This window comes from Panthera onca, chromosome D3 (assembly GCF_046562875.1).
Source record: "Panthera onca isolate mPanOnc1 chromosome D3, mPanOnc1 haplotype 2, whole genome shotgun sequence".
Lineage (NCBI taxonomy): Eukaryota > Metazoa > Chordata > Mammalia > Carnivora > Felidae > Panthera > Panthera onca.
In genome coordinates this window covers 87,654,710-87,669,322 of record NC_138350.1, presented here as the reverse complement: position 1 = coordinate 87,669,322, position 14,613 = coordinate 87,654,710, and the positions used below count along the sequence as shown (strand labels likewise).

The window sequence follows — 14,613 nt, the reverse complement described above, 5'->3', positions numbered from 1 at the left end:
AGATAGATAGATGATAGATAGATAATAGATAATAGATCGATAGATAATAGATAGATAGATAGACAATATATGGATAGATAGATAAGAGATAGATAGATAGATAGATAGATAGATAATGGATAGATAGATAATAGATAAATAGATGTATAGATAGATAGATAGATAGATAGACAGATAAGGCTGACACAACTAAAGGCTCTTTGGACGTGGGTGTTGAAAGAGAAAAGACTCAAGAAAGACCCTAACCCTTCAGCCTTAGCAGCCTTAATGTTAATAACTCATGGCCCTTATTAATATCAGGAAAGTGTGCGAGTGGAAGAATGATGTGGGGAAGGGGTAGTTAAAGAGGAGTAAGGTCACAATTGTTTCCGTATCATCTAGCCATGTTTCACTTAAGATGGTACTTAGAATCCCAAGAAGAAGTTATATCGGGATTTGCTGGTATGGTATACATCTGGACTTCAGATGGGAGTCAGAGCTGGAAGGGTAAGCCCAGGAGAAAATAGAGTGTCAGAGGCTTTGCAGGCTTCCCAGGATCCCCTGGGATAGAGAAGAGAAGGGGGGCCTCTCATGATTACCCTGGAGACCTGACTGCAGGGTTCTGAGAGGCAGAGGGAAAATCGTCTCTGTCATCTAGATCAATTAAAATTATTAGTGAATAAAAGTAATTGCGTTTCCAAGTGCACTAGATTTTGCTCTTTAGCATAAATTCATGACTTAAATATTTAATGCAGATATGTATCACATTTCCATATTTATGATAAACATAAGCTTTATTTCCATCTCTCAGGCAAAGTGGTAGGCTCTAGAGCATCCAGACTATCAGGAAGTTTTGATAAATCAGTGTCTTCAAGGCTGATAAAAGTTGAATTCTACAAATGAAGCAAGGACGTGTCAATGTACTCTAAGCTGTCTCCTCATCCTGCTGCTGCTCGACACATTCCTGCAACCATTTCCATCCCAACTTCAGATTGGAGAAGGGATGGGAAAGAAAAGTGAGCAGAGGTAGAAGACTCGGTGATGTGGGCGTGTGAGCATGTGTGTGTGCATGCGTGTGGCAGCACCCACAGAGGCGGTGAACTTTTGACAAACTTCACATTAAACAAATCCGAAGAATCTGAGAGAGGCAAGAAGCCGGAGAATGTGGATGGAGAGAATGAGATTTGGGTCAGGTGCTGGGAGACACGAGGGAGCATTTGAGCTGTTATTTAGCTGATATTATTATTAAAAGAAAAGTAGGATCAAGCATCACTTCCATTTCCAAATTTTCTTGATGGAGTAGCATGTTCTTTGGCTTTGAACTCACCTACCATTGATCGTTTCATTAGCCACAAAGCACAAGGATGTGAAATATCAGTGTGTCAGAGAGACATCTGCCAGGTTTTATTTTCCGTTTCGTTTCAATATTTCCTGAGGGTAGCATTTAGTGGATTTCTGAATTGAAAAAGAATACAATCAGACAAAACACTAATTTGAAAAGATATGTGTACCCCTATGCATATTGCAGCATTATTTACAATAGCCAAGATATGGAAGCAGCCCAAGGGTCCATCAATGGATGAATGGATGGTGGTATGTATATATACAATGGAATATTACTCATCCATAAAAAAGAATTAAATCTTTCTATTTGCAATGACATGGTTGGATCTAGAGAATATTATGCTAAGTGAAATGGGTGAATCGGAGAAAGACAAATACCGTGTGTTTTCACTCATGTGTGGAATTTAAAACCAAAACGAATGAATAAAGAAAAGAAGAGACAAACCAAGAAACAGATTCTTAACTGCAGACAGCAAACTGGTGCTTACCAGAGGGGAGATTTGAAATAGGTGGGGATGGGCTGAAATCAGGAAAGGGGATTAAAAGGACACTTCTCATGATGAGCACTGAGTAATGTACAGCATTGTTGAATCATTATATTGTACACCTGAAGCTAATATAACACTGTATGTTAACTGTACTGGAATTTAAAGACAGATAAAAAAAAGAAAATAATAATGATAATAAATAATAATAATAAATAATAATAAAAAGGAAAGCAGTTAAGGAGACATAACACTAATAAGTGAGAAGGAATTTTAGTGACTTTGGCATTAACAAAAGTTATTATAAGCTAAAAAAATTAATTACAAAAAGGGAACAAAATTTATAAACATGTGACACAATACTGAAAAATGATCACACGTTCGTGAATAGACTTTTAACATTACAGCCAATATGTTTTATGATTCTTTATTAAAATTTTAAATGCAGTTTTCTTTACACTTAGTGTTGTGACTGCTATTCTTTCTCTCGTCATCCCTTACCTAATTCAGATATGTTCAAAATTATTTTTGTGGTCTCTACTGAAGTTTTTGGTATAAATGTCTCAGAGGCATGTAGGATTTTCAACATCAGAATAGAGTCAAATGCTATTTCAGGAAATCTGGTGCATGCTCGCCACCTAGTGGTGAGAATGGGAACATGTGAGGATTTCAAAACAACCCAAAAGAAGGGAGTGAATTCAGTGAAATACTAAGTTCAGTCATTAGCTTTAAATATATAGTAAGTTATAGATGTTATGTGAAAACTACTATGTTACTAGTTAAAATATGAAAGACAAAATAGATTTTTAAGAATACTATTTTATTTTTTTCATGAAAAGTTAAAAGATTTTTACCAATTACTATATATATATGTGTGTGTACATATATATTTCTACATATTATTTACAATAAAAGCTAAATATATATTTGTATATATACATTTATATATCTACATATTATTTATAATAAAAGCTAAATGTAACTTGTGAATATCCTACAAATAGTCATTGTCACCATTTTGGCTTATTTCCAGTAAAATTTTCCACATGTCTCTTTGTGCGTGAGGCTTTATAATTTACAGTGATCTGTGTCCTCATTTCTCACCCAACTTTATACCTTAGTAATTTCTCATCTCATTCTCTGTTCCCTTCAGAAATAAGAGATCTGTCACCATAATTTTTGAACACTGGGGCAAGACTTCTCAAGATTTTGCTTTTTCTTTTGTTCTGGTTTGTGTATCGAGTGGTAAACTAATGACATTGGAGTCATCTGGACTAAACAAAGTTAAACGGGCTTCGTGGCACAAGAGCTCTGTGAACAAGGGTCCACCAACAGCCGGTGTATCTTACTTACTAATCCACAATATATTTCTTCCCGCTAGAGCAAATTGTTGCATTAAAATTTGTGTTTCCAAAGAATTTATCATGAGATGTTTGGATAAATGTTCACTCACGGTATTTTAAATTGAAATTTTAAGCCTGGATTTAAGGTACCCGTAGATATTCTCGAAACCTGCATCTGTGCGTCGTGTTTCTCTGTCCTGAAAATCGTGTCACTCAGTTGCAGGACACTCTTGTCACTTATGTCCAAACCTCAGTTTATAAGATCACTAGAGACTTCAAAAGAATACGCCTTGATTTTATAGTGGGACCAAAACACCACGATCTGTTCTGCACACTCGCTTTTCTTGCCTTCCAAGATGGCGTCTGAATAGCTCTCTTTACAATTTGGAATTAGAAAATGCATCTTATCCTCATGGTCTTGTTTTCCTGCGAATCAAGGAATATCATAACACACATCTAAACCTTCTTCCTGGAAAGTAGTACAAACACTTGTTAAAATCTGCCTTTTATTGAAGTTAGCGAGCAAACAATCCATCTTCTGTCTCTTTTTTAGAGTTAAAAACTTGAGTGATATTTTACACTGGGCATGGGTATAGCAAAGGGATATACTTCCCGAGATCTTTAAATAACTTAGCAAGGCTCAGTTTCAGGAATGTCCTGAACATATCTTAGAAAAGTGTCTTACAAACGTAAAAAAAAAAATTGGGGGGCCTGGGTGGCTCAGTTGGTTGAGCGTCCGACTCTGCATTTCCACTCAGGACATGATCTCACGGTTTCATGAGTTCAAGCCCCACATTGGGCCCTGCACTGAGACTGCAAGACCTGCTTGGGATTCTCTCTCTCTCCCTCTCTTCCTTCCTTTCCTGTGCTTGCACTCTCAAAATAAATAAATAAACTGAAAAAGAAAAAAAAAGTTGTCTTTCTTGCGTAGTTGCCTATAAAAAGTGGAGACAGTATATAGGCTTACTTTTTTTTTTCCTTTTTATAGGTAAATACTAGAGTCACATAGAGTCAAAGAGCTTGGAGCTTCAGATTTGTGGTGTATTAGTGACTCTTTTCACATTTAAATACATTACGGAATTCCTATGATTGCTTTCGAGAGAGAGAGAGAGAGAGAGAGAGAGAGAGAGAGAGGGATAAACGCCTTCATTTCTACAGGTTGTGAGGTTCATTATTTGCATTACCTACCCTTACGTTACTTCACGTAATATTAGAAGCAACTTGAAACCACTTTTTACTTATAGACGGGGGTTGTCCGCTGAGCACTCGGGACGGGATGTTTGTAAATGAGTGATGGAGGTTGTAGAAGATAACAGCCTGGAGAAAGATATGCTAGGGAAATTTACAAAGATAAATGTCCCCAGTCGTTTTTGAGGAAGTGATGTTTCATGGCGCATTACTTTATTCCCCAGTCTCTTACGAGTGGGAATGAACTGGGCTGTGGCTGAGGCTGTGCACCCAGCTGTGGCGGTGCCTGGTCGGGTCCCATGAAGAACTGATTGTTACATATTTTAAATCTCACCCCTGCATGTAATAGCTTATAGAGCTATGTGCTACAACACATTTCATTATATTATTTCTCTTACAACGTTGTATTAGCTAAAGAACAGCTATGCTTTTTTGTTACACAAGAAGGTAAACACCTCTGTGTAGAACTCCTCTTTTTAGACTGTATTGATTGCACGCTGTTATGTATGAAACCTTTGCTCCATTCTTTCCAGCCTGCATTCTCATTTGGTGTTGACGAGCTCTTTGTGAACGACCGTCCTCACTTCACAAATTAGGAAATGTGTAATATTAGGTCACTGAACTTGTCTATTCTGTGTCTCCTTAACATCGTATGTTTTATTGGTTGATGTAATTTTGGCGAATTATTACCGTAATTCAAGAGGAGCTAATGTGTGCTTACTGTGCCTCGGACGACAGTGGTTACGGGTTTTAAAGCTCGATCACATTTAATTTTCACAGCTGTGTGTGGTAGTTAAGATTCGCCCCCTGTATAGATGTTACTGAAACTCGGGGATCTTGAGGCACGTTCGCTCAAGGTCCCACAACCTGGAAGTGATGGACCTGGGTTTCAGTCTCAGACGTTGTGAATCCACGGCTCCTGTGCGATGCTCCCCTCCCGGAGCAGCTCCACGCACAGTTCTAACGCTTGTGTCCATAGGCTGGCACTATCCGAAGTTCTGTGCGTACTTAAATCGCTTAGGTAAGTGTTATCCTTATCCCCGTTTTACAGATGTGACAACTGGGCCCATCCTCAGGGATTATCACTCCTTGCAGCCGAGACCCAGCTCTGCCCACAGTAGCATTGTCGGGATCCTTCCATCCCGTGGTGAAATGTCTGCAGAACACAGGCGAAGCTTCATCCTAACGTGCAGTCTCCTACATAGGCAAACAGACCAACCAACAAAAAAAGACTGGTTGCCCGAAAGCGTCTGTATTGGTGCAGGAGGGAGGCGGGAACAGTGAGGCAAGACCCAGTTTTCAGTGTCAGACTATCCATTCTGTGTTACCTGAATGATTGAAATCAGGAGCAACGCTGCGCTTGCACACATGACTTTCTGTTGGCCGACTAGAATATTCCACTACTCTCAGTTTCTGTCTTTTTTCTTTTCTTAAAATGAAATACTTCGCGTTGCATCTGGGTAATGAAATGATGAGGTTCCATAAACCCTTCCACTGAAGCGAGATTGAAAGAGTCGCGGTCATCGTATCTAAGTACACTTTAAAAGCAGTTCGGAGACACAAAGCCACGAAAACAGTTCCTCCTGTGTCTTTTCTAAAAGCCAACGCGAAGCTGTATTTGCTCTTCCGCTGACAACAGAAAACCTCCTTCCAGAAAGAAGTGGACTCTTTTGATCATGGGAACTGGGCGCGTAGGTACTCCGAACCGTAAGGATTGTTTCCTCAGCTGCCGCGTTTTTGGGCGCGAATCCCACCCTTCACTTGAGCTTCTTCCAGATAATTTTAGGAAATAAGGAAGCTGGTATTTAAGAGGCAAGAGCTTTTGGCAACGTATACTGAAGTTCTAAGCAGAACCAGTCCTCCGCCAACTGGGAGGATGTGTCTGGGTCAGCAATGGTGAGCGAGCCAAGGAGAGGACGCTGAGCTGTAGTCTCTGAGAATATCGCAAATCGGACTGCCCTTGAAGACCATTCATGGCATGGAGGTTAGCTCTCCACCACTCAGCACACCTGTTGGAGTCTTCCGCTTCCTGGGATACTCAGCCAGCACCCTGGCTGGACTTAACCTTTTGCTCGGTAATATTAATCAATTAAACCTCTCTGTTGAATATTTACCATAAGCCTAGGAACCTTAAACCGTATGAAAGCTTAAAAATGAAAAATTTTTGAAGGCATTGCCCTTCGTCTCAAAGAACATGTGGGAAAGATGATAAGCATATGCTAACCGCCAAGCTCTGTTTAAAATTGTAAGTATAATAGGATTTAAGAAAAAGATAATTTTCTCGGTAGCTTGGAATAGTATTTCAAAACTGTACAGATAATACAGTGCAGATATGATTTGGATAACAGAATGGAGAAAGGATATTCCAGGGCAGAGAGAGAGAGAGAGAGAGAGAGGAGGAACCGTGTTTGGCCACTGAGCCACAGATAACGGGAGTGTGCTGAGGGTCATGGGAAATAAGGTCGGTATCCAGAGTGTGTCCAGACATCCTTGAAAACACAAGAACATAGCTTGCTTTGGGAGGCAGGAAGTTGCCATTTTATCTTTTCAACAGGAGATAGAAATAAGAATCTTTGGTGAACCATTGCATACCTGCATTTATTTTTTTTTAAGTTTGTTTATTTATTTTGAGAAAGGGGGAGGCCCCGAGAGGGAGAAAGAGAATCCCAAGCAGGCTCTGCGCTGGCAGCGTGGAGCCCGACTTGGGGCTCGAACTCACAAACTGTAAGATCGTGACCTGAGCTGAAATCAAGAGTCAGACGCTTAACCGACTGAGCCACCCGGGCACCCCGCAGATCTGCATTTACAGGAGAGAAATATTCAGACGTACGATAACGAGAACACTCAGAAGCCACTATGTTGTATTTTTGGTGTTGTCTATGAAACAACATTTATTTTTGTTCAGGGACTGTAAGTTGTTACACATTTGTTTCGTAGCCACTGCAAGATTTGCTTTTTTTATCTTTCTTGTTTGCACAGCAATTCTGTAAATACTGGCAAAAGTAAGAGAAAAGATAGTCTAGTACCTGCAATAATAGAAAATTTAAAAAGCAAGACGATCCCAGTTAACTGGCACATTTGCCTGATCATTGGATGAAAAGAAGTGTGTCAGGAATGTGATTTATTGGCCATCCTGGATTACCTATCCCGTTACCAGTGAAATCGCCAGTATTTAATCATAACTGATACAGGCACATGGATTTGTACTTTTTTGGGTTTTTTTTTAACTTTTTATTTAGTGTTTATTTATTCTTGAGACAGAGAGAGACAGAGCATGAGCGGGGGAGGGGCAGAGAGAGAGGGAGACACAGAATCCGAAGCAGGCTCCAGGCTCCGAGCGGTCAGCACAGTGCCCGATGCGGGGCTCGAGCTCAGGAACCATGAGATCATGACCTGAGCCGAAGTCGGTCGCTTAACCGACTGAGCCACCCAGGCACCCCTGGATTTGTAGTTTATAAGAGATGTTCACAACCAAGAAGCAGCAGAACTACAAACACAACTGCATTTGGAGCATTTGGAATTCACAGTTTGGTGTTCTTACGAGTATTCTATTGTACTTTGTTCAATTACAGAACGCAGAGTCATTTTTATTCACATACTTAAAATTGTAAAATCTAATGCATCCTACTTAATAGTAACTGTAGTAATTTTTCCAACTCATCCTGGAAGGGAAGTAAGTATTTATGCTCTCTTAAAGGTTTTCTTCACTCGGCGGATAAGTGTATTTTCATTTTTTAAGTTTATTTATTTACTTTGAGAGTAGGGGAGGGGCAGAGAGAGAGGGAGAGAGAATCTGCACTGTCAGCTCAGAGCCTGACATGAGGGCTCCCAACTCACGAAGAACTGTGAGATCATGATCTGAGCCAAAATCAAGAGCTGGATGCTTAACCGACTGAGCCACCCAGGTGCCCTGATAACTCTGTTTTCAGTACCACCAGAGTCTCTTAGGACGTGTGTATTTCTCATGGTTTTTTACTAAAACATTTTGCAACCACTCCACTCGCAGAAAACTCCTTTTTGTTCTGTGTGCACAGTTTGACAACATTCATTATCTGCTTAACAGACCGTATCTGTTCTGCAAGAGCCATTACGGTTGACTACAGAAATTTAAATTTAGCTCCATACTAAAGAGCAGATTTTTGCGATAATGTATCAGATCATTAAAGTTTATATTATAACAGGCTTATATGATGTTTAACAAGGCACTAGCCCACGTTAAGCATGATACTTCCTTTTCAAAATGACTACTGCATATTTTCTACCTTTTAATGTGTTTTTTCCCCGAAAATGACTATTGCATTTTTTTTTTAAATCTTTTGCCAGACTTTAAGACCATAAAGTCAAACTCTAGCCGAGGAAAGAAGGAACTAGTCTTCTGGAAGCGGGATAGGGGGAAGGGTGTGGAGAGCCAGAAAGAATCCCTTTGCTTGAGTTAGCTACATCTTTACCATGTTTCTGATTTTCAAGACTTGAGTGTGTTTTGTTTGTTTGTTTGGTTTCATTTTGTTTTGTTTTGTCTTGTTTTTTGGGTTAGGATTTCTCTAAGAGTGTTAAAATATACCAAGTTGCCTTATGCAAATTATTTGTGTGACACTTGTGGTTAATATAGCAAATGTACCTAAAAAGCGTAACTTTCTAAAATACCTGTTGATATATAGTCTTGAAGGTGTGAAAATCATTACAACATGACTGTGGTATTTAGACAATACTGATCATTAGTAAATCTTTATTGACCGATTTTCTAACCACTGTAAATTATGTGTTTTGTATCTAATATGCTTTTCTAGGATAGTCATCCTTAAAAGGATCTTAGAACAATTACTGAACAAAAAAAGCACGAAACACAGAAATTACGTTTTATAAGATATGTGGGATCATTGTGAAGTTAAAAGCACGGTCTGTGAACTATAATCCCTAATTCAGTATTACTCTAGAGACTGATTTTTCTTTTTTTTTAAATTTTTAACGTTTATTTATTATTGAGAGACAGAGAGACACAGAGCGTGAGCAGGGGAGGGGTAGAGAGAGGGGGAGACACAGAATCCGAAGTAGGCTCCAGGCTCTGAGCGGTCATCACAGAGCCCCACGCGGGGCTCGAACTCACAAACCGCGAGATCATGACCTGAGCCGAAGTCGGTCGCCCAACCAACTGAGCCACCCAAGTGCCCCTAGAGACTGATTTTTCTAAACATCCTATTACTCTGATAAAAAAAAGGAATGTATTTTCCTAATATGGAAGTCCTATCTAACATTATACGTTGCTACATTAAACTTGTACTATTTCTCCTATCTTTGTATTGTATACCTTCTGGGCATCCTTCCTTTATCTCCCAGCACCCTAAATGCGCACTGTATCTGGTGATCATGGACCATTGTAACATAATGTTACTAGAATGTGTGAAATACATGGAAGTAGGTTAATTTCATCAATCATGTTGATGGGAATAATATATATTTTTCTTATGTTGTTCAGGATTAATTTTCTCTTGTTCTGAATTTCCATGACATTTTTTGTTTTGTTCATTTGTTGAAATAATGCAATAGAGATTTGCTTAATGTCTGCTTTCTTCGTTCGTGTTTTGTAAACGTATGCTTTACAAAATTATTTCAATATTAATTGCTTAAATTAAGACTTTTTGCATAATACAACTAAATTTGTACATACAGAATTCCAGTGTAAAGCATAACGTTATGCATGTAGTGGGCACTTAATTTTCGTTACATGAATGCAGCAAGTCAAAAACAAAAAAAAAAAAGAACGTACCCATATAGATAATGTACTTCATTGTTATCATGGAAACCCTCCTGTGCTAGTTTTGTAAGCTAAGCACATCTAGAGAAGGGCCAGCTCTGTTCACAACATGGGAAATAATTACCACAGTAGCAACCCCTGAGAATGGAATGTCGGATCGTTTATCTCAATTTGATGGCAAATTATCATTCTCATCTTTTTGTTTTTCGATTTGCAATCAGAGTGATTTACTACTGAATCACCGTTATGACTTTTTTCTTTGCTTTTTTTTCTTCTTCTTATTTTTAGCTCCCTGTGAAGGCAATACATTCTTCTGCCATAGCAACATGTGTATTAACAATACACTGGTCTGCAATGGACTCCAGAACTGTGTGTATCCTTGGGACGAAAATCATTGTAAAGGTAAAGACCGGTTCTTAAAATTTGCAAAATTCCTCTGCCTGTAGAGTGGGAAGAAGTTTATTACAGTGCTTGGATGTATCAGACTTAAAAATGGACTGTCTATGAACTGTCTCAAGCTTCGTGTGTATTTGGTATTTCATTTGTAAACCCTAGTCTTTGCTTTCACCAGAGGTTTCCTCATTCGTTGATGCATAGTAGAGTATCCTTAACACTGGGATGCTCATTAAAGACATCTTATGAGAGCTTGCAGAGCCATGGAGAGGAAATGCAGTGCAGTGTGTTTAGTGCAGTGCAGTGTGTTTAGTGTGTCTAGTGCAGTGTGTTTTTCCTATCAGACCTGGTGCCCTTCATCTCTGCCTGCAACTCTCCCTTATTGCAATGTCTTCATCGGATAGTAAGCACACATTCTAGAGGTCAAGTGCGTTCAAGGAACATTTGTGCTTTCAGGTACTCCCAGCCACTTAGCTCGACTTCCAGTTTTGCTCCCCGAATGCTTTTCTTCCTTTCCCATGAAAATACCTTCCAGCGCCCCTGCTCCCTTCTCTAGCCTGTACACAAAGGTCTGTTTACTTGGATAGCAGTCCTCGGCTTGGCTATGAATGTTATGTGTTTTACCTGAAAATGCCAGGTATATTCTTTTACTCACATTCAATATTACCTGATTGGCAAAGAAAAAGGAACAGGCAATGAACTCTTTCATGTTCAAAGTCCAGTGTTGTCTATTAAACTATCTTCTGTGGACAGAAGCAGACAGGCATCGCCACCCTAGCCATGGTTGACGTAGTGAGAAAGGCCCAGCCTCTCAATTATTTTGAGGATAGGAGTAGGTGATTTTTCAAGGAGCCACTTCTGAATGGATAGATAGGAAATTACATAATTTGTGCAGTAGAATCTTAAATCGGCACTGTTAATGACTGGTAGTCCTAAGCTTTATTTGTCTAACGGGATTGGTTCCCACATGTATAGGGACTATTTCACATGAGAGTGGACAGAAGAGAATGTGAACAGATATGCATTATGAGCTTTCAGGTTTCTCTTCTCCAGGTGGCGGAACCACTATTTTGATTTCTGATTCATTCTTTTTTGAGAGGGGATCACACCTTTACAGGTTTGATTGTTGTTACTGGCTCAGCTCAGAGACACTGTGGGTTCAGTTCCAGACCACTGCAATAAAGTGAGCCAAACGAATATTTTGGTTTCCTAGTGCACATAAAAGTTGTTTGCACTATTCTGTAGTCTAGTAAGTGTGCGATAGCAATATGTCTGTAGAAACAATGTGCATACCTTAATTTAAAAAAAAAATACTTTATTTCTTGGGGCGCCTGGGTGGCTCAGTCAGTTAAGCGTCTAACTTCAGCTCAGGTCATGATCTCATGGGTTGTGGGTTCGAGCCCTGTGTCAGGCTCTGTGCTGGCAGCTTGGAGCCTGAAGCCTGCTTCAGATTCTGTGTCTCCCTCGCTCTCTCCCTCGCTCTCTCTGTCCCCACTCATGCTGTGTCTCTCTTTCAAAAATAAGTAAACATTAAAAAAATTTTTAAAAAGTGCTTTATTGCTAAAAAGTGCTGGCCGTCATCAATCCTTTCAGCGAGTCCAAATCTCTGGTAACAGGTTACCATAATAAATGTAATAATAATGAAAAACTTTGGAATGTTGCGAGAACTATCAAAATGTGACATGGAGGCACGAAGTGAGCCAATGCTGTTGGAAAAATTGTGCTGATAGACTTGCTCGATGCAGGGTTGCCACAGACCTCCAATTTTTAAAAAAACATGTGTCTGTGAAGGACAAGATGAAGTGCAATAAAATGAGGTATGCCTGTAATTTATTGGAGTTAGTTTCATGTACTAACCTACAGTATGTTCTAAGTAATTCGCTGTGCCCTGGAAAAGAATGCATTTTGCCATTGTTAGGTGAACTGTGCTATAGATGTAGGTTGATAGCACTGTTCGTCTTCCATTTCTGTTTTTATTTCCTACCATGTTTTATCTACTTTTAAAAAATCCTCTGATGATTATGGTTGAACTGCTTCTTTCTTCACTTCTGTAAGATTTCATTTTATGTATTTTTGAGTTGTTGGGTCTGTACAGGTTTGAAATTATTGTGCTTTCCTGATGGATTGACCTTTTCATCAATCATTATCAAATGATCTTCTTATTTTTAATAACTTTTTGCTTTAAAGTATTTTGTCTACTGTTAGCACATCCACTCTAGATTTCTTATAAATACGGTTTGTATTGCAATCTTTTTCCATCCATTGGCCTTTAGTCCATCTATATCTTTGGATGTAAAGTATGCCTTCTATAGACAGGATATAGTTGCATCTCATTTTTTTGATCCACTCTGAAAACATTTGCCTTTTCATTGGATTGTTTAATCCCTTCATATTTCAATGCTGGTATTGATATATAGTTGGATTTACATCGGCCATTGTACTTTCTTTTCCCCTCTGTGTCCCATGTTTTTTTATCCCTCTTTTCTTCTTTATTGCTGTCTTCTGCATCGAGTGAAAATATTCCAGTGTAGCATTTGAATTCCTTTAGTGATTTTTAATGTATTTTTGGAGTTATTTTCTTAGTGGTTATTTTAGGGGTTATAACATATAGCCTAATTTCCCAAAATATATTGCAGCTTTATACTAATTTAATCCCAATGACATTGTTTATGTAGGTCTGTTCTCTCTTCCTTCTTACCTATTACAATTGTACATATTACTTTTACGTACATTACAAATCAAAGAATACATCACTGTTGTTACTTTATATAATTTTAGAGCAAGTATGTATTCACATAATTCATTATATAACCCTTTCCTCCTTACCACTTCTCATTCTTTCCTTTGTTTTTTGTGAATTCACATTACCATCTGATGACATTTCCTTATTCCAAGACAGTTTTGCTCCTACTAAACTCACTTGTACTATTAATACCAAATATATTATAAGTTAAAGGCCCAATAGTACAATTTTATGCATATGATATTACTCTTTTAAAAAGTTCAGGGAAGAATGCAGAATATATATTCAACTATACTGTCCTTGGTAGTTACGTATATGATCGCCTTTATCGGCAATGTTTATTTGTCACTTTAATTCTCTTTGTACTTACTTTTCTCACGTGGGTTTGAATGACTGTCTGGAGTTGCTTGGTTTCGATCCCAAGAATTTCCTTTAATATTTCCTTTACTGCCGTAAATTCTTTCAGCATTAAATTATGTTTATTTCTGTTTACCTGGAGATGTCTATTTGATCTCCATTTTTGAAAGTTCGTCACGCTGGATATTAGATTTCGATCAACAGTTTTTGTTTTGTTTTGTTTTCTGCCTGCAGAGTTTTAAATTTGTCGACCCTCTGCTTTCTGGCCTCCAAGATTTCTGACGATAAATCACCTGTCAATCTGATTGGGAGTCCTTTCTGTGTGATGAGTTATTTCCCCCTTGCTGCTTTCAAGATTTTCTGTTTCAACATCTTTAATCTCATATGTCAGAGTGCGGGTCTGAATTCATTTACCTTACTTGGAATTTGTTGAAATCCTTGGATTTTAGATTGTTCATCAAATTTGGGAAGTCCTCACCCTTTATGTGTGTGATTATTGTCCTGCACTTTCTTTCTCTCCTTCTTTACTCCCATCCCATGATGTTGGCGCCATTGATGGCTTGTCTTATTTTTCCGAGGCTCTGCCCACTTTCCTGGATCCTTTTTCCTTAGTCTTCTTCAGATTGCATAACGTCCCTTCACCTCTCTGCAAAGTCGCTGTTCTTTTCCTAGTCCAGCTGAAATGTACTGCTGAGTCACTCAAATGCAGTTTTTATTTCTGTGACCATGCCGCTCAACTCTAGATTTTTCACTTTTTTCTTTTTTAGAATTTGTTGCTTTTTTTTTTTTTTTTAAGTGTTTTAATGTCTGTTTATTTTTGAAAGAGGGAGAGACAGAGAGTGAGCAGGGGAGGGCAGAGAGAGAGGTAGACATAGAATCCGAAGCAGGTTCCAGGCTCTGAGCTCTGAGCTGTCAGCACAGAGCCCAATGCAGGGCTCGAACTCACAAAGATCATGACCTGAGCTGAAGTCGGACGCTCAACCGACTGAGCCACCCAGGCGCCCCTCATAATTTCTGTTTCTTCATTGC

General features: G+C 38.9%; 1 protein-coding gene across 11 annotated transcripts in view; it reads left to right on the top strand.

Moving 5' to 3' along the window:
- Window positions 1-14,613, top strand: part of NETO1 (neuropilin and tolloid like 1) — a 125,750-nt gene that overhangs the window by 91,145 nt on the left and 19,992 nt on the right. For 10 of the 11 annotated variants that reach the window (XM_060614087.3, XM_060614084.3, XM_060614085.3 and 7 more), the window contains one exon: window positions 10,380-10,493. In XM_060614087.3, the coding sequence (XP_060470070.1) occupies window positions 10,380-10,493 (114 nt within the window). Of the gene's footprint in view, window positions 1-2,961; window positions 3,147-10,379; window positions 10,494-14,613 lie in introns of those variants that run through there. The other variant, XM_060614090.3, reaches the window with a different exon arrangement.